This window comes from Lepus europaeus, chromosome 2 (assembly GCF_033115175.1).
Source record: "Lepus europaeus isolate LE1 chromosome 2, mLepTim1.pri, whole genome shotgun sequence".
NCBI lineage: Eukaryota > Metazoa > Chordata > Mammalia > Lagomorpha > Leporidae > Lepus > Lepus europaeus.
In genome coordinates, this window is record NC_084828.1 from 170,020,120 (window position 1) to 170,044,252 (window position 24,133).

The 24,133-nt window shown below is 40.5% G+C and overlaps 1 protein-coding gene across 6 annotated transcripts in view; it reads right to left on the reverse strand.

The window, feature by feature from the left end:
* The window catches only part of CLASP2 (cytoplasmic linker associated protein 2), a 215,516-nt gene that overhangs the window by 129,050 nt on the left and 62,333 nt on the right, over positions 1–24,133 (reverse strand). For all 6 annotated transcript variants that reach the window (XM_062215855.1, XM_062215821.1, XM_062215831.1 and 3 more), the window contains one exon: positions 11,734–11,880. In XM_062215855.1, the coding sequence (XP_062071839.1) occupies positions 11,734–11,880 (147 nt within the window). The remainder of the gene's footprint in view (positions 1–11,733; positions 11,881–24,133) is intronic.

Below are 24,133 nucleotides of genomic sequence, written 5' to 3' on the forward strand. Positions count from 1 at the left end.
AGAAAATGTAGGTATAAAAAAACCAGATAACTCAGACTTGTCAAAAACTCTGAATATATACAGAAGATATGAAAAGACAGCTGGCTGAAGTCAGGATAGAATTTTATTAGAAAAAGATAAAAACATCTGAAAAATAAATACTAAATTGTCAATTATGCATGACAGGATACATACAACCTGGTTTAAATGGGAAACTATAAAAATATTCTTAGGAATATAGAAACAAAGTACATATAGGTTAAGAATAAAGTGACAGAAAATAAAAGAGCTAAAGGAACAAGCTAAAGAAAGTCACAGAGAAATCAGACAGATTCAGAACATGGGACAATCTAAAGAGATACTTGGTTTACAGTCTTCAAAAAGTCAATGTCATGGAGATAAACAATGGTTATGGGACGGTTTTACAGATTACAGGACAGAATGTCCTTGCATATAATAATGGTGTTGTGGTTGTAATAGAGAATATTTGTAAGTCTTAGGGAGTACATATTAAATATTTGTAAGTGAAATGTCATAATGTCCACAACTTACTATCCAGTAGTTGAGATTTTAAAAAAAATGTGTAGGAATAAATCTATATAGATTAAATTCAAATATGGGAAATCACTGTTATAAATTTGGTGATGAGTGTTTACTAATTATCAACTCAGATGTAGGCACAAAATTTTCATAATGAGCATGGGAAATCACTCCTCTACAGCCAGAGTAGGTACAATTCGGTCAGAAAAAAAGGAGAGAAACTCCAGAGAAGGATCAAATATGAGGGGTGATATTTCAACGCAATAAAAGAACATTTTATTTCATTGCACAGGTTTAACTAGTGATGCATAAAGAAGAAATAAAAATGGATATATCACCCCTTTTTAAAAAAAACCCAAAAACTCGAGACGCAATGACCAAGCTAAATGTAAAACAATTTTTAAAACATGTGAGACTGTTTTTATAACCTTGGACCTGGACTGGAGTAGTCCTTCTTCAAGACAGTAAATTTGGATGTGAAAAGGACAGATGGTTTTTTCCCCTCTCTCGCAACAAAAACTTTACAGTTTGATGCAAAAATGCCACAAGGGAGAGACTGAGGAAATAGTTAAATGCTTCAATAAAAGACCTAAGAAATTATGATAAGATGAAATAGCATATAATTAATAGAAGATATGTTAATTCCTATCAATGCATTTAGATTTTCTGAACCTCCCTAGAATATAAACTCCAGGAAGACAAAGTCTTTGTTTTTGTTCAATGACATTTCCCAGAGATTACAAAAGTTAACAGGACACTAAAAGTCTTTAGTAAATATTTGCTAGCTGTTAGCCAAACGGATGGGTGGAGAGAAGAATGTTAATTAAAAGGAAAAATAAAATCCCTCAGCCATAAAAATGAAAATAATTAATGAATCTGTATATTCAGTACAGGAGAAGGTAAACTATATTTTTATTTATTTATTTAGTTAGTTTTTTTGACAGGCAGAGTGGACAGTGAGAGAGAGAGACAGAGAGAAAGGTCTTCCTTTGCCGTTGGTTCACCCTCCAATGGCCACCGCAGCTGGCGCGCTGCGGCCAGCGCACCGCGCTGATCTGATGGCAGGAGCCAGGTGCTTCTCCTGGTCTCCCATGGGGTGCAGGGCCCAAGCACTTGGGCCATCCTCCACTGCACTCCCTGGCCACAGCAGAGAGCTGGCCTGGAATAGGGGCAACTGGGATAGAATCCGGTGTCATAATGACTGGGACTAGAACCTGGTGTGCCGGCGCCGCAAGGCGGAGGATAAGCCTAGTGAGTCGAGGCGCCGGCTATACTATCTTTATTAAAATTAAAAATATTTAACAACCCTCAAGTAAACAATCCCATTGAGAGGAATCAATTCTACACAACCGAAGAACTAGCATGCCAAAATATGTAAGTACATGGAGATTTGTATTCTTTGTAACAGCCTGAAGTTGCAACACCCTGAATGACAGTGATGGGGAAATAGTTTATTAAATCATTTTGCATCGATAATGTGGATTATATGTGGGAGACCCAGACGGAGTTACAGGCTCCTGACTCCGGCCTGGCCCAGCTGCAGCTGTTGTGGCCATTTGGGGAATGAACCAGTGGATGGAAGATCTCTCTGTATCTCTCCTTCTCTATATATAACTGTCTTTCAAATAAATATATAAAATCTTTTTTAAAAATATTTTATGTATTTATTTGAAAGGTAGAGTTACATAGAGGGAGGGAAAAACATATATATATATATATATATATATATATATATATATATATATATCTTCCATCTGTGTGTTTATTCCCCAAATGACCACAGTGGCCAAAGCTGGACTGGTCTGAAGCCAGGAGTCAGAGGCTTCATCCAGGTCTCCTACGTGGGGGCAGGGCCCACGTACCTGGGCCATCCTTCGCTGCTTTCCCAGGCGCATCAGCAGGGAGCTGGATTGGAAGTAGAACAGTCCGCCTTGAACTGGGGCCCATACGGTTTGCTGGCACCACAGACAGCAGCTTTACACATTATGCCACGGTGCCAGCCCCAGTACAATAATTTTTTTTTTCAATTTTTTTAACATCTGTTTAAGGAATACAACTTCATGCATTTAATATATAGCAATAAATCTTAACAGACAAAAAACAAACAAAAACAATTGGGAATACAGTTGCTATGGTTTGAATGTGTTCTCCAAATGCTCATGCTTTGGAAACTTCATATGCTCCTTAAATCCAATGGTGTAAAATGTTTGCTAGTCCGTTCAATGTTGGGGAAAGAAACCCAACATGATACCCATATAAACGAGCAAGGGACAATGCATGGAAGGACACACTCCTCTCAATGGTAGATAGCCCAGTTTCACACTGGTTAGCTCAGGGTGATGGGATTAGAGACCAGGAACTAAATTTGTACTGTTTAACGACGAGCAGGATTTTCATAGTTTAAAAAAATCTAATTATGTCTTTCAATTCTTTTCATCAGTAAAAAACATAAAATTGTTTAAGACAAATGACAAGTTAACAGAAAAAAAAGGTTTGAATTCACAACATGCCCAATATAGAAATAAGATTCTTACTCATTCAATTCGATTAGAACACTTGTAAAAAACACAAGCTTGGGACTGCAGTTGTTATTACAAACTTCTGCTTTGTATGAATCAAGTGCAGTCTAGCAGTCTAATGGAAAATTTCTCATAAGTGAGATCTATGTTAATGATATTTCCCTCTTTCTGAGGCAAACCTTGAATCAATTTGTGTTCCAACATGAGACAATTTTTCTTACTTTTTTTTTAATTTGACAAGTAGAGTTGTAGACAGACAGAGAGAGAGAGAGAGAGAATGAAAGAGAGAGAGAGACACATTAAATACATGAAGTTGTATTCCAATCCGAAGTCAGGAGCCAGGCGCCTCCTCCAGGTTTCCCATGGGTGCAGGGGTCCAAGCACTTGGGCCATCCTCCACTTCCCTCCCGGGTCACAGCAGAGAGCTGGACTGGAAGAGGAGCAACCAGGACTAGAACCTGGAGCCCATATGGGTTGCTGGCGCCGCAGGCGGAGGATTAACCAAGTGAGCCATGGCGACGGCCCACAGTTTTTCTTTTTTTTCCCCTTTTTAAAGATTAATTATCTGAAACGTAGAGATGGGGGGGAGGAGAGAAAGGGACGGGAGAAAGAGAGGAGAGATCCTCCATCTACTGGTTCACTCCCCAGATGGCTGCAACAGCCAGAGCTGGGCCAATCCGAAGTCAGGAGCCAGGAGCCAGGGGCCCAAGCACTTGAGCCATCCTCCGCTGCCTTCCTAAGCACATTAGCAGAGAGCTGGACCAGAAGTGGAGCAGCTGGGACTCAAGTGCCCGTAAGGGATGCTAGCACTGCAGATGGAGGCTTAATCTTCTATGCCAGAATGTCGGCCCCAAGACTTCACAATTTTCTAATACCTAAATTTTGACCTAAAGGTATAGGCAAATCAAGTATGGGAGCACCAGAATGCTAACAATAATTAACATTGGAGGCTGGTGCTATGGTGTAGCGGGTAAAGCCTCCGCCTTCAGTCCTAGCATCCCATATGGCGCCGGTTTGAGTCCTGGCTGCTCCACTTCCGATCCAGCCCTCTGCTATTGCCTGGGAAAGTAGTGGAAGATGGCCCAAGTCCTTGGGCCCCTGCACCCGCATGGGAGACCCAGAAGAAGCTCCTTACTCCTGGCTTCAGATAGGCGCAGCTCCCGCCATTGCTGCCAATTGGGGAGTGAACCAGCGGATGGAAGACCTCTGTCTCTCTGCCTCTCCTTCTCTCTCTGTGTAACTCTGACTTTCAAATAAATAAGTAAATATTTAAAAAAAAATTTAATACTGGCTGGTAGAATAATGAGCAGATATTGTAATTTTCTCCCAATTTTAAAACGCTGAATATTCTGTATGATCCTCTCAGTGAGTAACATGGAGCCTTGTATACAGCAAGCTCTCTCACACAGATGTAGACAATGATTTATCTGTGAAGAGAATGAGGCTTCAGCTGGCCTAGTCAAATTCAATCAAGACTGTTTATAATATTTCCTCTCTTAAACATTCTGAATGCCTCAAAAAATGAACATGTCACAATAAAATTTATCATTTTATGTTTTGCAAAGCCAGTAAAACAAAACTGAAATTAAAGAAAATAACCAAAGTAAAATAGATGTGAGGTGACTTATTGATTTCTTACGAATAATAATTTTTCTTTTATGCAATCATATTTACCACCCAAATTAAGAAAGCCTCAGGGCATCTTAGGATGCAGATTCACAGTAATTTAAGATAGAATGATTCTTTTTTTTTTTTTTGACAGGCAGAGTGGACAGTGAGAGAGAGAGAGAGACAGAGAGGAAGGTCTTCCTTTTTGCCGTTGGTTCACCCTCCAATGGCCGCTGCGGCCGGCACATCTCGCTGATCCGAAGCCAGGAGCCAGGTGCTTCTCCTGGTCTCCCACGCGGGTGCAGGGTCCAAGGACTTGGGACATCCTCCACTGCCTTCCTGGGCCATAGCAGAGAGCTGGCCTGGAAGAGGGGCAACCAGGATAGAATTCGGCGCCCCAACCGGGACTAGAAGCCGGTGTGCCGGCGCCGCAAGGTGGAGGATTAGCCTGTTAAGCCACGGCGCCGGCCAAGATAGAATGATTCTATATTTCAATAATACTATTCTGCTGTATGAAATTAAAAATAAGAAATAAATACCAAATGCACTGTTACTTAGGAAATGACCCAGAGACGTTTCAAGAGGAATTCCCTGACGATGGGCCAGGCTTGAGGCTCTGATCTCATTCCTGTTAATCACTAACTCATCTCTGGCATATCACTCAACTGATCCAGGCTCAGTCTACGAATCAGGGTCAGATCATCTATAAGACCTCTTCAGGGGAAAAAAAATCTGGTTTTATCATCTGTCAGCTAGAGAAGTAAAGGAAAAAAAAACAAAACAAAACCAAAACACAGAAAGAGAAACATTACTTGGTTTTATATAGAGTAAAAAAATGAAGAAATTGAGGTCTATTACTCAAAAGTTTTGATTCCAGGATTAAACAACAAATTCTTGACATCTGTTTCATTAAATACAGGTTGATTCTTGTGATCTTTATTTGTTTAAAAGAAAAATTAGGGGTAGCATTGTGGTATAATGGGTAAAGCCTCCCTTGAGATGCCAGTATCCCATATGGGTGCTGGTTCATGTCCCAGCTGCTTCACTTTTGATCCAGCTCTCTGCTAATTGCCTGGAAAAAGCAACGGGAGATGGCTCAAGTGTCTGGGCTCTGGCCACCCACACGGAGACCTGGATGCAGCTCCTTGCTCCTGGCTTCAGCCTGCAGTCACCTGGGGAGTGAACCCGAAGATGAAAGAGCTCTGTCTCTCCCTCTCTCTCTACTACTCTGACTTTCAAACACAAATCTAAAAGTATATAAATAAATAAAATTAACCTTATTGTTTGCATAGTGGGGAAAATGGGCTGATAAGCATTATTTGTGGAAAACAGATATTTGGACATTCTCAGGTCAGACAGACATGAAATTAAACAAATGTGGGGGCCAGTGCTGTGGGTTAATTTTCCACCGGCAGCGCCGGCACCCCATATGGGCGCTAGTTCTAGTCCCGGCTGCTCCTCTTCCCATCCAGCTCTCTGCTATAGCCTGGGAAAGCAGCAGACAATGGCCCAAGTCCTTGGGCCCCTGCACCCGCATGGGAGACCCAGAGGAAGCTCCTGGCTCCTGACTTAGGGTAAGCACAGCTCTGACCACTGCAGTCATCTGTGGAGTGAACCAGGGGATGGAAGACCTTTCTCTCTATATAAACCTCTCACTGTCTGTAACTCTCCCTCTCAAATAAAGCAATAAAAAATATTTAAGAGAAATTAAACAAATGTAGTATGTCCTAAAATGAGTTAAATACTACTGGATTTGAAGCTGTGTTAATTACCGTATTATAAGAATTCAAAGTTAAAATCATTTTAACGTAGTCTTTGTCAATAGAAAGAAAATAGTCTACTTGAATGAAAACAAGAACACTTTGAGAATTGCTATGTTTAGCAATATGTCTCACAGATTGTAAACACACATGTACTTCAAAAAGTCCATGGAGGGGTGGGCATTTGGCACCATGGTGAGAACACCCACATCCCATATCAGTGTCTGGTTTGAGTCCTGTCTCTGCTCCTAATTCCAGCTTCCTGCTAATGCACACTCTGAGATGGCTGATGTACCTGGGTCACTGCCACACACGTTGGCATCCGGACTGAGTTCCCAGCTCCTGGCTTTGGCCTGGCCTAGACCTGGCTTTGCAGGCATCTAGGGAATGAACCAGTAGATGAAAGATCTCTCTCTGACTCTCTCTTTCAGTAACAACTACAGTCAAAAGTTAGTGGAAAAACAGAATTCAAAGTTTGAGTTTATTTTCATGCAAAAAATCTTTTTTTCATAATACAAGAATGATGAGTAGTATGAAAAAGCTATTCATTGAGGTCTGCACGGCGGCTCACTAGGCTAACCTTCCGCCTGCTGTGCCGGCACCCCAGGTTCTAGTCCCGGTTGCTCCTCTTCCAGTCCAGCTCTCTGCTGTGGCCTGGGAGAGCAGTGGAGGATGGCCCAAGTGTTTGGGCCCTGAACCTGCATGGGAGACCAGGAGGAAGCACCTGGCTCCTGGCTTCGGATCAGTGCAGCGCGCTGGCCACAATGTGCCGGCTGTAGCGGCCACTTGGGGGGTGAACCAACGGAAAAAGGAAGACCTTTCTCTCTGTCTCTCTCTCTAACTCTGCCTGTCAAAAAAAAAAAAAAAAAAAAAAAAGCTATTCATTGAGTTTTAAATAAGTTTTCAAAAACATTAGAGTAGGGACATTGTAATATACTTCAAGAAGGTAAATTCTAAAAGAAAATACTAAACACCATTTTCACGTATAATGTGAAAATTATAGGCTTATTTCCAAATATGTATTTTTGCTGGGAATCTTACTGGTTGGGGTTAAAAATTACTGGTCTGGGGAGGCCAAACGTTGTGGTCATTAGATGCCAATTTCAGATTCCTTATTTGTGAACAGCAGGACAACCAGGTCATTTTTGGGCTTTGCTTAATGTAATAATAGATAGGTGACCCTGGGCAAGTTACTAAACTTCTCCAAGTTGGTTTTCTCATCATTAAAATCTGAAATCAGGTTTTCCAAAAAGTTTGTGAAAATGTGTTTTGTATGAAAACTATACATGGGTTTCAAAAATTTTTTGCACTGAAATAAACTTCTCTTTTAACTTCATTTCCCACAAATTTTTAAGTACCCCATTTATGAGAATATGCGAAGAACTTTTGAAAAAAAAAAGTTACCTAGCATATTAAAGAGATAAAAGTATTTTAAACAAACGAATACCTTTAGTAATTATATTCTAAACCATTAAGCCAAAAGCAAGCAACATGTGTTTATCGAAGTTCTTTTTATCAAATTACCAATGTCATTCAGGAACTGGACTACTGAAGAGAATTCATCTTATCACTATTCTAAATAGTAAAGCAAACATGACAGCCACATAATATGAATTTTTGCAGCAATGACATAAAGGCACGGACCTAGGCCACAGTCCTGTTTTCAATTCTCTTTGGATTAAAGGCCACACAGTCACAATATGATGGGACTGGCCTGGCACATTAAGGCCAAAGTACAAAGCAAACTAATATCCACTAAAGATTAAACATAGGTCTTATTAGCTTTCATTAATTGGATGGAATACTTTGCTAAAAATAGCACACCTCTCTTAAATCTTCATATATATCTCTGAAAAGTAAATTCAAAACTTGAAAAAGAGATTCAGTTATTATTCTGATAGTCTTACATGGAAAGAAATCTGTCAAACCTAGTGGGCTTACATCACTATTGTAACATTATTATACAGCTCCACTTCTATAAAGAGTAATCTTCACATATTTTAAAGTATCATATTAACAAATAACTGATTTTTCCCAGGTAAGTTACAAGGAGGTAGATTTTAATGCTGCATAAAAAATGACTAATTTATTCAGAATTGAAATGAGCTTATAACTTTTCAGGAAGACACTTTACCAAATGGAAATAACCTATAAAATCATGCACCTTCTGGACTCTGCAAAATTCAGAAATTTATTCCAAAACAGTGATTGGAGATGTGTTGAGAGACATATTTTAAATGTATATGTATATATTATTTGTAATATATATTTTTTTAGAAATAATAGATAACAAATATAACATATATATATAAATGATGACACAGTCTATAACGGTAGAAGGTTAAGGTAAAATATTAACTGGAAAAAAGGTAAACCAAACTACATAATGAACAGTGTCAATTTTATGTTTCTCCCAAGAAAATAATCATATGTGTAAAAGTGGTAATAAAAAGTACTCAAATGAAAGTACATCAAAATTTATTAGCTGATTATATCTAGATGCAATGATATCACAGATGAATTTTATTATAAATTTTAATCCCAAGCACATATTATTTTAATCAGACCCTGAATAATTATCTGTCAAGAATATTATGAAGGGACTCTATGACTCCGTAAGGTACCTCCCAACTCAAAGGAGTCTACACTTCTTTTTTTTTTTTTTTTTTTTGACAGGCAGAGTGGACAGTGAGAGAGAGAGACAGAGAGAAAGGTCTTCCTTTTTGCCGTTGGTTCACCCTCCAATGGCCGCCGTGGTAGGCACGCTGCGGCCGGCGCACCGTGCTGATCCAATGGCAGGAGGCAGATGCTTCTCCTGGTCTCCCATGGGGTGCAGGGCCCAAGCCATCCTCCACTGCACTCCCGGGCCATAGCAGAGAGCTGGCCTGGAAGAGGGGCAACCGGGACAGGATCGGTGCCCCGACTGGGACTAGAACCCGGTGTGCCGGCGCCGCAAGGCGGAGGATTAGCCTATTGAGCCATGGCGCCGGCCAGGAGTCTACACTTCTAAGAAAACTTTCTACAACTACTTTAAAAGTCAATAGGCTGCTTGCCAAGACTAGGAGACCTAAAAGTAAATTTTCAAAGACTGACAGCCAAGAATAGCATCAATTTCAGAATAAATATCAATATTCATTGGCTAGTAGTTCTTTTCCTAGATAGAAAAAAAATGGGCAGTGAGCCTCAGTGAGCTGGAGCAAGAAAAAAAAAATTGTAATTGCAAAAATAAAGAGAAAAAAAAACAATATCTTTCCTTCATTTTTATCCAAAAATTTGCTCACTAAATGGATGACTGCAGTCAAGACAGCCACCTAACATTTTTTGTACCCAGTAGGACTACAGCTATTGGGGTTTGGGTGGCAGTGTTGAGAGGGGCGTTTACTTGAAAGGAAGAGCAACAGAAGGAGAGAAAGAGTTTAAGAGTCAGAGAGCAACCTTCTATATACTCCCCAAATGCCCACAACAACCAGAGCTGGGCTAGGCCAAAGCCAGGAGCCAGGAACTCCATCCAGGTCTTCTAAATGGAAAGCAGGAACCCAAGTACTTGGGTGATCATCCACTGTCTCTTGGGCAGATTAACAAGAAGCTGGATCAGAAGCTGAGTAGCCAGGACTTGAACTGGCACTATGATATGGGATGCAGGCAACCCACAGTGCAGCTTAAGCCACTAAGCCACAACACCCACCCAGTCTCTCCTTTTTTTAAAAAAAGAGTATCTGATTATATTAATTTGGTTAATATTAGTATTAAATGACTTGTGATAGGTATACTATGATCTCAATTTTCAACTAAGCAAATCATGAAAAAATAGCTAATCATAAATTCTGATCAGGTTTACAAAATTTTTTAAAATCATCACCATGTACTTAAAATATTAACATCTTAAGTGAAATAAGAGTTTCACAAAATTGTAATACAGACTGGAATTCTATAATTCAAAATCAAGAGAAAATATTTCCTTCGTAATGACTGAAGACAGTCATTTATTACAAAAGAAACCAAAGAATGATATTTTTTATTAGAGATAAAAAAGTATGATAGAACATACCATGTATTAAGCTATCATAACTAACATATGGATAAGAACACAATCCTATAATTATAAAAAAGGAAAATAATTAAAATTCTAAAATGTAAACTATTCAAAACATCTAGAGAAGTAAAACATTTTAATTTTACTTATTTGTATTTATTTATATACATGGATGTGTGTATATGTCACAGTATATATATTATATAATTTTTGTTGCTATTTACACAATACACAGCAGTGTTAAAGGTAGTTAAAATAAAGTACTTATGATAGTTTTCCTATTTTTAGAATACTATATGACTTAGGAAAATGTGGGGTTGTATAGAAAGATCAAGGGAACACAGTTTCTTACAGAACCTGGTCAAGACATACAGCTCACTTTTCTGTCCTTGTTTTTCATAAAAGTACTATAGACAAAAATAGAAAACGCAAAAAACCTCAAGACCATGATTCTCTCACCACATATGGTAAACAAGGAAAGATCTGTTTTCCCCAAATATCATAACTAAAACACAAATTATTTTTAAGAAAAAAGAAGATTACTGACTTTTTAGCATTAAATATTTATCATTATTATTATAGGTTTTTTCCCTACCCAGAAAGATTCAACAGAAACTAACACCAGAAATGTACTAATGGCTTTCAGATTAGCATATGAAGAAATATCCATTAAAAATTTTAAAGATAAACAATATGCTACAAATAGTTCTAATATGATCAAAGAATATACTGTCTTATTATTACATAAAAAGCTGCTTTTTCTTGATTTCATATTATTCTCTAACATATAAAACCATTTTTGAGGCAATTTTACTTGACCACCACCCATTTCCTATTGTGACAAATGATTCAAGACCTTGTATCTTTCATCATTTTTTAAACACTGGGATATTTCACATTTAACTACCTAGATGAATGTGTAAATACATTACAGAATTCAACATTTCACAGCTGTAACAGTTATATCACCTGAAAACTGAAAGCCAAATCCTGAAAAATCTATCCTTAAAAAACAAACAAACAAACAAAAAAACCAAACCATGAAAAACTCTTAAATCCTTCCCTTTAAAAATGGTATCTGAAAAGTAAATACTCCCAAGAAAACACCGATTCTGACACGCTGTTTCAGAACACACTGACCCCAACATGCCAAGGTTTCAGGAAGGCAGCTTAGTCTTGGCGTGTTGCAACAGCCGCTCCAGATCTGCAATCCTGCTGCAGTCATGAATAAACATAGCCCTCCCCTCTCAGGGGCATGCAGCAGGCACAGCCCCGCTGAGAGGATTTACATTACCTCCAGCCTTGGGGCCACCTGCTGAACCAGGTTTCCTCGCACTATTGACGGGGTTTCCGGACGTTTTAGGTGCAGGAACCTTGAAGGCTGAGGCAGCTGACGACGGCCTATTTCCATCCACGGATTCTTCATCATCAAAGCTTTTATCTGTACCAAGCATTAGGAGAATGAATTTAGGAGAACTAAGCTTTGCTGCATTTTTTGTTAAGATTCAGAAATTGTATAAAGCCATATAAAAATCATTACTTTGGTAAGAGACATAATACAAAATAGAAGTCCTTTGAATAAGTATTTATATATTGGCTAACATTACATAGCCCTCTAATTTAAAATCAAAATTCAGTATTATCATATTTCCTACATATATATATCTAACAAAACACCAAACCAAGCATATTAACTGTAAGGGTAATAAAAGCATTTTTCATTTTCTTGCCACTCATACAAGCATATTCCACCAGCTCCTCCCATAGTGCATCTTCCAACACGCCCTGTCTTATTCCTTATACCCAGATTCTGCAACTTACAATCACAGATCCGTTTGCAAATCAGTCGCCTCATTCCTCTGAAAGCTCTTAATTTCCCTCACCCTAGGATGCTCCCAATGGTTCACATGGCCAAACACTGTAAATTCGATACTAATCAAAGATTCTATCAAAAACAGATAGAAACAACCACAGAACCACCACTGAGGTTTGTGCCGGCATTTTTCTTTCTCCTCCCTGCCCTAGGTGCTGTAACAGCCAATCAGCAGCAAGGTGACATCATCCTATGGCAGCTACTGCTAGATGAAAGGTAAAAATTCTCCATGCATCTAAAACATTCTCTGTGCAACGACACTCCTTATTCTCTATCAAAATCTTAAAGGTACTCAATACTAAAGGTTTGTAAATCTAAATTTGCTTTCTCTCACTTAAGTCACATGAAGATTTCTAAGACTACGAAATAAGGTTTTATACAATATTCATCCTGTTGGGCTGCTTATTACTGCATCAGTAAAGCATGGGCTATCACAGTGCTCATTAAAGCATGTAATTAGCTCCAGAATCTCACGATGTGATGCTTATTTAGACCACAGACACCAGACTCAACAATTTGTTCTCATTATGAGAACAAATGTAATATTCTACAAGGATCCTTCTGCAATATGAATGAACACACTGGTATTATCCACTTATATGCCAATGAAACACTACCCAACCCCCTCCAAAAAATCCCACAAGGAATATGCAGTTTACTCTTTGGAGAAGATGGTTTTCTCTAGGACCCTGCACAAACCAAGCACGACAAACAAGATGGGCGAGGCAAAGCAGCAGCTGTACCAAAGCTTCAGATCAACATACCAGACTCTCCTTTCAATCCCCTGCCTCACCTACACAAACACTCAATCACCTAGAATGAAATCAGCCCTAAAAAGGGATGGCGCAACTCCTGAATATATTTGAAAGAGAATACATCAAACAAGTTCTAAGACTTATTTATTGGGGAAAAAAGATAATCAAATAGACAGTAATATAAAGCCATATTCTATTTCAGATAGTGTTTTTCTCAAATAACACAACTTGTAGAGAAAAAGGATCTTATAGTTTAAAAAAATTTTAATCATAACACTGTTAGGGAGCAATTTTGGATGAATAGGATTAAGACCTATGCTTTATATGATTGCTCTATTTAACACTAATTCCAAATAAATTTTTGTCACTCCATGTGAAAACATGCAGTCAACAGAGGCACAGTAGACACACAAATCTACAGAAAGTTAGACACTCAAACACAGACCAGCCAGAAGTTCCCATGGCAACACTGCTCTGTTCCTATACACAGACAAGAACTGAAGAGAGTAAGTGTCCTTACCATTTAAGAAAAATTAACTCTTAAACAACCTCAAACTACAAGGAAATAATTTTTAACGCTTTTGCAAAATCTAGAGCAGAGATAAATATACAAATCATTAAGTAGGCACACTTCAATGAATTTCACAAAACAAACACATCAGTATCCAGACCAATAAATAACTACCTACACCCTACAGGCACCCTCTGAAAGTCACTATTTCTTACTAAAGCTAACTAGTTTTGAGTTCTAACACCAGAAATGATTTTTGCTCATTTTTCAACTTTATATAAAAAGGAACCATACATTATGTACTCTGGGATCTAGTTCTTTTCACTTGATGTTGGAAGACAACGTTTGGAACACTCATTCATTTTCATTGTTTATAGCTTTCTAAGCATCTGAATGCATCACAATTTATTAATAGCTACCCCATTGTTGATTAGGCATTTGGACTTATTGCCACTTTGCTCCTCAGAAGTAAACAAAATAAAACAGGTCTAGGAATTCTAGCATTATTGGGGGAGTAGTAAACGCAATACAGGTTGACTTATCAATAAACTGAAAGTACAGGGGCCAGTGCTGTGGTATAGGGGGTAAAGCCACTGCCTGCAGTGCCAGCATCCCATATGGGTGCCAGTTCAAGTACTGGCTGCTCCACTTCCTATCCAGCACTCTGCTATGGTCTGGGAAAGACAGAAAATGGGCCAAGTCCTTGGGCCCCTTCACCCACGTGGGAGACCCAGAAGAAGCTCCTGGCTCTGGATTGGCCCAGCTCCGGGGGTTGCGGCCAACTGGGGAGTGAACCATTGGATGGAAGACCTCCTCCCTCTCTCTCTCTCTCTCTCTCTCTCTCCTTCTCTCTCTGTATAACTTTCAAATAAATAAATAAATCTTTAAAATACAAAGTACAGAATTCTGAAAAGACGTATAATTTTGGATTTTTGGGTGAGGGATACTCAACAGGTGAAAGTCTATGCAAATATCCTTAAATCTGAAATACTTTCAGTTCTAAAAATTTTAGTTCAGGGATATTAAACATATAAGTAATTTTACAATATAATAATTCAAAGATGCACGCTGTAATATCTCGAAAAAATGACCAATATGTGGTCCCCAGACTAGCAGCTGAGCATCACTTGCAATTTGCTAAATATATAAAGTCTTGGGTTCCACCCAAACCTAATGAACCAAAACTCTTCAAGATGCAATCAAGTTGGGCTGGCATTGTGGCGTAGCAGATAAAGCTGCTACCTGCAACGCTGGCATCCCATATGGGTGCTGCTTCATGTCCTGGCTGCTCCACTTGTGATTCAGCTACCTGCCTACGGCCCAGAAAAAGCAGCAGAAGATAGCCCCAAGTGTTTGGGCCCTTACCACCCAACTAGGCTAGGGTTGGCAAACATCTTTCATAAAGTGCCGTAAGAGTAGAGTAGGCTTTGTCAACTATATACATATGGTCTTTCTGTGCAACTACTCAGTTAGGACACTGTAACATAACACTTCAGCAAACATACATGATTGTGAAAAAATGGGTGTGACTATTTCAATAAAATTTTATATACAAAACAGGAGAGCAGTTGGATATGGTCTACAAGCAACAGTTTGCCAATTTCTGCTCTGGGGTAAGCATTAAAGAGTGAGCAAATGTGGGATGGGCATTTGGTGCAGTTGTTAAGCCACCACACTTGAGACATCTGCGTTTCATATTAGAGTGCCTGGGTTTGTGTCCAAGTTCCATTCTCCATTCTAGCTTCCTGGTAATGTGCACCCTGGGAGGCGGCAGGTAGAAATGGAGAGTAGTTGGGTGCCTACCACTCACATGGGAGACCCAGAATGAGTTACAGGTTCCTAGCTTCAGCCTGGGCCCAGCCTTGACTGTTGTGGGCACTTGGGGAGAGAACCAGTAGGTGGGAGATTTCTATCTCTGTGCCTTTCAAATAAATACATATATTCATATATAAAAGAAAGGAGTAAATGTACACATAAATAAGTTGGTAGAAAAATAAAAAGAAGCACTAAAGGAGGATACAAGTGGATAAAATAGGAAATAAAAATAAAATGGGAAATATAAAAAGGCAAATATATAACATCTGAAATGTAAATGAAGTAAACAGTTCAAGTAAAAGATAAAAAATGATTTTTTAAAAAAAAATTTATTTGAAAGGCACAGTTATCAGAGAGAGAGAGAGAGAGAGAGAGAGAGAAAGAGAGAGAGAGAGAGGGAGAGACAGAGAGAGAGGTCTTCTGTCTGCTGGTTCACTCCCTAAATGGCCTCACCAGCCAGGACTGAGCCAGGCCAAAGCCAGAAACATGGAACTCCATTTGAATCTCTCATGTGGGTCTAAGGTCCCAAAGATTTGGGGCATCTTCTGCTGCTTTCCCAGGCACATCAACAGAGGCTGCATAGGAAGTGGAGCAGCTGCCAACTTGAACTGGCACCCATAAGTGATTCTGACATTGCAAACAGACAGTGGCCTAATCCACTGTGCCATAACACTGGCCCCATGAATGAATCTTTTTTAAATAAAGTGCTTATATGGAAAATCAAAAAGCTTCTTAAATGAGACACATACATAGTTACATGACAGTTAAAAGTAAAATAATAATAATAAAAAAAAAAAAAACATAGCGAACACCAACCAAAAGGAGGTTGTTGTAGTTATATTAATTTCAAACAAAGCAGCTGGGAAAAGCATTACAAGAAACAAAGATATTTAATAGTGACAAAAGGGTCAACCAACAGGAAAAAAATCAGAACCCTAAATAGATATGTATCCAGTAACAGAGCTTCAAGTACAGAAAATAAAAGTTGAAGAGCCAAAAGGAAAAATAAATCCACAAACATTGGAGGAAGTAAAAATTTTTTAAAAGATTTTATTTATTTATTTGAGAGGTATAGTTACAGACAGTGAGAGGGAGAGACAGAAAGAAAGGTACTCCCTTTGTTGGTTCACTCCCCAAAAGGCCGCAATGGCAAGAACTGTGCCAATCTGAAGCCAGGAGCCAGGAGCCAGGAGCCAGGAGCTGGGGAGCCTCTTCCCGGTCTCCCATGTGGGTGCAGGGGCCCAAGCATTTGGGCCATCCTCCACTGCCTTCCCAGGCCACAGCAGAGAGCTGGACTGAAAGAGGAGCAGCCGGGACCAGATCCAGCACCCACATGGGATGCCTACACCGCAGGTAGTGGACCAACCCACTGTGCCATGGCACCGGCCCCAAGGAGGAAGTAAATTTTTATAATTTCAAAATAGATTATCTTATTGGCCATAATATAAAATAATTCATAAAAATTATCAACCATCATAAGGCCTAAAATTACAGCTTTGTTTTGGAAGTGTATAGAGGTTATAAATATTTGGGGATTAAAATTTTTTCTTAATAATTATTAAATATCAGAACAAAACTCTACTATTAGCTATCGCTTCCTAAAGTAATAGACACTGATTTTTCCCCCCAAATTCTGATGCTACAGGGGACTTGCTTTCTAGAGCTGATGCATGTTCTTTACTTGAAGGTGTTTTTGTCAGTCTGAAAGGCAGATAGAGATCGATCCACCAGTTCATTCCTCCAATTCCCCCAACAGTGGGGCTGGCTCACGCCAAAGACACAATCTGGGAACTCAAAAGGTAGCAGGAACCAAACTACTTAAATCATCACCTGCTGTCTCCCAGGATGTACATTAGAAGGAGGCAGAACTGGGACTCAAACTCAGGCACTCCAATGTGGGACACAGGTTCCCTGAGTGATACCTTAACCACTGCACCAAACACCTGCCCCCGACACTGATTTTTTATAAGTGGATTGGAAGCTTTTTTTTTTTTTTTAATTTTATTTATTTATTTTTTGACAGGCAGAGTGGATAGTGAGAGAGAGAGAGAGACAGAGAGAAAGGTCTTCCTTTTTGCCGTTGGTTCACCCTCCAATGTCCGCTGCGGCCGGCGCATCACACTGATCCGAAGCCAGGAGCCAGGTGCTTTTTCTGGTCTCCCATGCGGGTGCAGGGCCCAAGGACTTGGGCCATCCTCCACTGCCTTCCCAGGCCATAGCAGAGAGCTGGCCTGGAAGAGGGGCAACCGGGATAGAATCCGGCGCCCCAACCGGGACTAGAACCCGGTGTGCCGGCGCCGCAAGGCGGAGGATTAGCCTGTTAAGCCACGGCGCCGGCCTGGAAGCTTCTTAATAGAAGGAACTTTGTCTTGTTCGTGCTTTAACTCCATTACCTAGAACAACCCAAGCATAACTGTCCCGTAAGACACAGCATCCTGAGTTGAACAAAATCACATCCATCACTACTCAAAATCTTCCTATGACTTTGAAGACCTACCAGGACGCTAAGATCTTAGATCTCAGAGGTCTCCCCACCTTGCCTCTGGACCCACACCTACTTGTTCCACACCTCTCTCTCCTATCCAGCCCTGTCAGCCTCCGTGCTGTGAATGCTCTTCTTCCCTGTATCCACACTGTCCAATGCTGGTGTGGCACACTACCTGGTAGGGAGACTTTCAGAAAAGAACATATACTGAAGGTAAACCACTATACACAATGGATCAAAAACATACTTTTAAAAACATTATAAGCAATACATACTTGATAAGACTGTAAGAAATATAAAAACAAAATCATATGTTGGAACTTCTATTCTGAAGGGTTTTTTGGAGCAAAGAGAACAGAATTCAAAATTCAGACAAGATAGCACAGTCTAGCAGGAGACCCTTTCTACCCAAGAGCTGGTATATCTAAGAAACTCCCGAGGCTAAAGTGACCTGTAAGCCAGCCCTTATCCTCCTACTGTCTATTCTTTTCTAACTTTTCTCTAAAATGGGCAAAAGGGAAGTGAATCAAATGGAGTGCAAAGGCAGCACACGGAAGATCTTAAACTACAGGCTCAGACCGATGATATTTCTAATCAACAGAGAAAGCAAATATAAAATTTCCTGGAAGGTCTCCGGCCTCAAATCAAGTAAGCCCCACAGATAATTGTATAACGTCATCAGATACAGCCTGAAACAAGACACCACAATAAGAACAAAGAGAAACAGACAATAGCAACAGCTCCAATTAAAATCGGTCCAATTTTAGTATATGTGCTGCTGAAGCGCACATAGCTCCATGGGGTAACCAGGCATGTACTATAAAGCATCTATGATTGTTTACTAGGCAAGTTGGAAAATAATTTTGGGGGGAATCAAGAAGTTATGAAAAATGACAAACTTTAAAATCACCAAAAGAATTTCTACAAATGAAAATATAGTAGTTGAGGGGCTGGTGTTGCAGCACAGTGGCTAAAGCCGCCACCTGCAGTGCCAGCATCCCTTACGGGCAATGGTTCGTATCCCAACTGCTCCACTTCCTATACAGCTCCCTGCTAATGGCCTGGAAAAAGCAGTGGAAGATGGTCCAACAGCTTGGTCCCCTGTACCCTCATGGGAGACCTGGAAGACACTCCTGGTTCCTGGCTTTGGCCTGGCCCAACGTTGACCATTGTGACCAACTGGGGAGGGAACTAGCAAATGGAATATCACTCTGTGTCTTTCCTTCTCTCTTTACAACTCTGACTTCCAAATAAATAAATCTTAAATATATGTATTTAATATATACAACATATATTAAATAAATATTTTATATATATGTTAAATTTAAATTCAGTGGGCAGGCCTGATAGCAGATTAGACAGAGTTCAAGGTATCTCCAGTGAATTGAAAGATAAATAAGAAGACATCACCCAGGATATATAGTAGATGCTGTAATATTTACTAAATAAACAAAACAAGGACTAAACACGAAAAGGAAACTAAGTTAAGACTATGTTGACACTTCTGTTCTTACTCAAATGTTTCACAAAGAGAGTACTATGGTTGGATGCAGATGTTGCAACAAAATAAGTATATTCAAATATATTAGAGGAGGGGCCGGCCAGGCATTTGGTCTCAAGTTAAAAACACTGGTTAGGACTCTGCACCCCACAGGGAAGTATCCGAGTTCTATCCCTAGGTCCAGCTCCTGATTCTTCCTTCCTGCTAATCCAGACCCTGCAACCTTACAGGCATTTAGGGAGTGAACGAGTGGTTGGCAACATATTCTCATCTCTGTCTTTGTCCCCCTTCTGTAGGTTTCCCCTCCCCCCTTTCCATGTCTCTCAAATAAGTACAGAATTTCTTTAAGGGTATTAGAGGAGAGAAATCAATAAATCAGTAGGCTGCAGTAGAGATGGAAATGGAGGCACAGAGGCACAGGCAGAGATGGAGAAGAGAAGACGGAAGAGGAAGAGGAACTGGAGAAGATCAAAAGGAAGAGATGTAAGTAGGGGAGGGAGAGAGGCAAACAGTGGAGGGAGGAATGGAGAGGAGGAGACGGGGGAGAAAGGGTCTGGGAGAAGAAGAGGGGGAGAAAAAAGGGCAAACAGGATAGTTTACCTTTTGCTGCCTTCAAATAACACTTGGAAACTGTCCTCAGCAAACACTGAGATACTACATGCCCACAATATCATATCTGCATACCAAAAAGTCAAAAGCTATGAAAACCCAGCGTTTGTCTTTTAAATTCATTTGATAGCAAAATCTGAACTTATTTGAACTCAATTTATAGCAAAACAATGATGTGAATTAACATGGGGCTATTTATTTACATTTAGCTACAAAAATATGAATGTGCTTGACTGTAGAGTGCTGGCCCAGGCCCAGTAGGAACTGTTATGTAACATCAAGAATATGACTATATTACTTTTCTAAAACCTGATACATTCTGAATTCCAAACCACAACTGGCCTAGAAGGCTTCAGATAAGGATTTGTGAATTTATGTCACTGTAACCAAGCTCCACCCCTTTTTCAACTCTCTTCCATTGCAACAAGACCATATATTCAAGTGGCTTTTTAAATTTTTCACTTCATTTTTATAGGTGTATATATTCCAAAACCTGAAACTTCTGCTTCAAAAGTTCATATAAAAGATGAAAATTTGCTCTATCTTACATGGCAAACAAAAGAACAAGCCAAAACTTTACACCATGTCTCACAGGAAAGGATGCATTTTATGTGAATTTTCTTCAGTGAAATAACAAGTTCAGTAAGAACCCCAAGCACCATGGTTTTTCATGCATAAAATATACTCCATTTGCAATTAAGTAGCTCTGATATCAAAGCTCCCCTTTTCACTTGCAAGCTATACCCTTCCTTATTCTCCTAAAAACAAAGCACACGAGGACTCTGGGCCCCTGAGCTGGTTCCTGCTCTGTCCAAATTCTCCCACAGCTCTCCAGTGACCTCGCAGACCCCTCTGGGTCAGGCCCTTCTGCTGACTGTCCCTCCTTCACCCAAGCACTGTTGATCAGCCTCCTCCTCTCTGTTTCTAAATGGCTTCACCCATTCTTTTCTTACAAAAAAAAAAAAAAAGATTTTATTAATTTGTTTAAAGAGGTAGAGTTACAGACAGTGAGAGGAAGAGACAGAAGGATCCTCTGTCCGTTGGTTCACTCCCCAAATGGCTACAACGGCAGGAGCTGAGCCGATCCAAAGCCAGGAGCCTCTTCTGGTCTCCCATGCGGGTGCAGGGGCCCAAGGACTTGAGCCATCTTCTACTGCTTTCCCAGGCCATAGCAGAGAGCTGGACTGGAAGAGGAGCACCGGACTAGACCAGCACCCATATGGGATGCTGACACCACAGGACGAGGATTAACCTACTGCACCACAGCACCCGCCCCTGCCTCATCCATTCTTGACAATTTTGCATATCTTTTTTTTTTTTTTAAGATTTATTTATTTATTTGAAAGTCAGGGTTACAGAGGCAGAGAGAGAGAGAGGTCTTCCGTCTACTGGTTCAATCCCCAAATAGACGGGGCTGGAGCTGGGCCGATCCAAAGGCAGGAGCCAGGAGCCTCTTCCAGGTCTCCCACGCGGGCGCAGGGGCCCAAGGACCCGGGCCATCCTCCACTGCCTTCCCAGGCCATAGCAGAGAGCTGGATCGGAAGTGGAGCAGCCGGGACTCTAACCCGCGCCATATGGGATGCCGGCACTGCAGGCGGCGGCCATACCCGCTACACCACAGAGCTGACCCCAGTTTTGCATATCTCTTAACGCTGACAATTCTTAAATGTTCATCTCTGAGTTCTAAACCTATGTATCCAACTGCTCACTGCATCTATGCATTGGGAAGTCAATTTTCAGGAAACAGAGGATATAGGGACCAATGGGGTGGGGGAGGACCATGCAATCAAGAAAATCTAACATGTGAGAAAGCTTTATTTTATTTTATTTGAAAGGCGGAGTTAGAGAGAGGAAGATGGATGGAGAGAGAAAGAGAGAGAGCGCGAGAGCGCGAGAGCGCGAGAGAGCGAGAGAGAGATCCTCCATTCCCTGGTCCACTCCCCAAATGGCCGCAAGGCTGGGGCCAGGCCAGGCTGAAGGCGGCAGCCTGGAACTCCACTTAGGTCTCCCACATGAGTGCAGGGACCCAAGCACTTGGGCCATCTTCTGCTGTTTTCCTGGCACATGAACAAGGGGCTAGATTGGAAGTGGAACAGCGAGGACACGAACTGGCACTCACAGGGGATACCGGTGTCCCAGGCGGTGGCTTAAACCTGCTTCGCCACAATACTGGCCCCCGTGAGAAAACTTTACTTAACAGATTTTTTTTTTTAAACAAATAAATGACAAGAGGGGGAAAAAAAAAGGAGATCAATACTATGGACGAATACAGCAATCAGACATACATCAGCGAATTGCAATTCAAAGTGTAAATATATTTACAAAACAACTAAGGAGATTCTGAACACTATTTAACACTAAGGGTTAATTTTGTTTTAGCTGTGACAAAGGTATTGTGACTGTCTTTGAAAAGGACATTTATGCATATGTGTAAGTGCATGTCCAAGCACATACACACACACACACACACACTCCTTCCCTTGCAGTCCAGTAGGAAAGTTGGACTGGAGGAAGAAGGGGTAGGACTATAGATGGATAAAGATTTGCTGTGTATTGATACCTTCTTGAAGCTGAGTATGTTTACAATGTTTTGTTAAAAAAGCATTACTCTGAATCATTTTACTCCCTTGCTTTTCCCGGCAGTAGAGTTCTCATCTATACCGTAAGGGCCAAGAAAATGAGGTGGGCCAGAGAATTTGTGAAAACAGCATCTAAAAGATCAACAACAAATTCTTTTTCAAAATGCAAATATAAAGGATGAAAGGCAACTGAGGAATGACATCACAGCAAACTTGCAACTTAGAATTCTCGGAAGCTGGCTGGAAGAGCAGAGACCTCATCTACCTTGCAGAATGATAGAAGAGACAATAGAAGCCAAGTCTCCCAGAATACAGAATAAAAGACAAAGATATACAACTTGAGAAGGAAGACAAACTACAAGACACAATGGATCAACCCAGAAGGCTCAATATTTAACAACAATTCTATGAGGAGCGATCAAAGCTAATAAAGAGGAGAAACAGATCAAAATAAAAATTTCTCTAGAGCTAAAGAAAATGATAAGCTTTCAAAAATAAAAGTCAATGAAAAAATTTAAGTCTTCAATGAAAACTAAAATAAAAAATTTCTGTAAAATTATTAGAAATTGAAAATAAGATGCATAAATGTTAGAATTCACGATAAAATCTTTTGTGTAGGCCAGCGCCATGGCTCACTTGGCTAATCCTCCGTTTGCAGCGCCAGCATCCCCTATGGGCGCCGGGTTCTAATCCCGGCTGCTCCTCTTCCAGTCTAGCTCTCTGCTGTGGCCCGGGAGGGCAGTGGAGGATGGCCCAGGTGCTTGGGCGCCTGCACCTGCATGGGAGACCAGGAAGAAGCTCCTGGCTCCTGGCTCCTGGCTCCAAATTGGTGCAGCGTGAAGGCCGTAGCGGCCATTTAGGGAGTGAACCAACAGAAGGAAGACCTTTCTCTCTCTCTCTTTCACTAACTCTGTCAAATAAAAATAAATAAATAAATAAATAAATAAGATCTTTTGTGTTCTTAGCAGCAGTTAATTCTAAATAATTGGCCAGCGCTGTGGCTTAATGGGCTAACCCTCCGCCTTGCAGCACCAGCACACTGGGTTCTAGTCCCGGTTGGGGCGCTGGATTCTATCCCGGTTGCCCCTCTTCCAGGCCAGCTCTCTGCTGTGGCCCGGGAGTGCAGCGGAGGATGGCCCAAGTCCTTGGGCCCTGCACCTGCATGGGAGACCAGGAGAAGCACCTGGCTCCTGGCTTCGGATCAGCGTGATGCGCCTGCCGCAGCGGCCATTGGAGAGTGAACCAACGGTAAAAAGGAAGACCTTTCTCTCTGTCTCTCTCTCTCTCTCACTATCCACTCTACCTGTCAAAAAAAAAAAAAAAAAACAAAAACAAACAAACAAACATTGAGGTCGGGCTACCAGACAGTGTCTCCAATGGTCTGCTGTCATGGTAACCCAGCTTTAAAAAAAAAAATCTAAATAATTATTTTATTTACAAAAAATAAGTACATTCCATACTAAGATTAATATAAGCCAAGAAATTTGATAAAATATCTTGTCAAAGATAAACACAACTGATTAGTTAAAAATACATTTGAAGGCTTCTATCCTCCTCTTTAAAAAA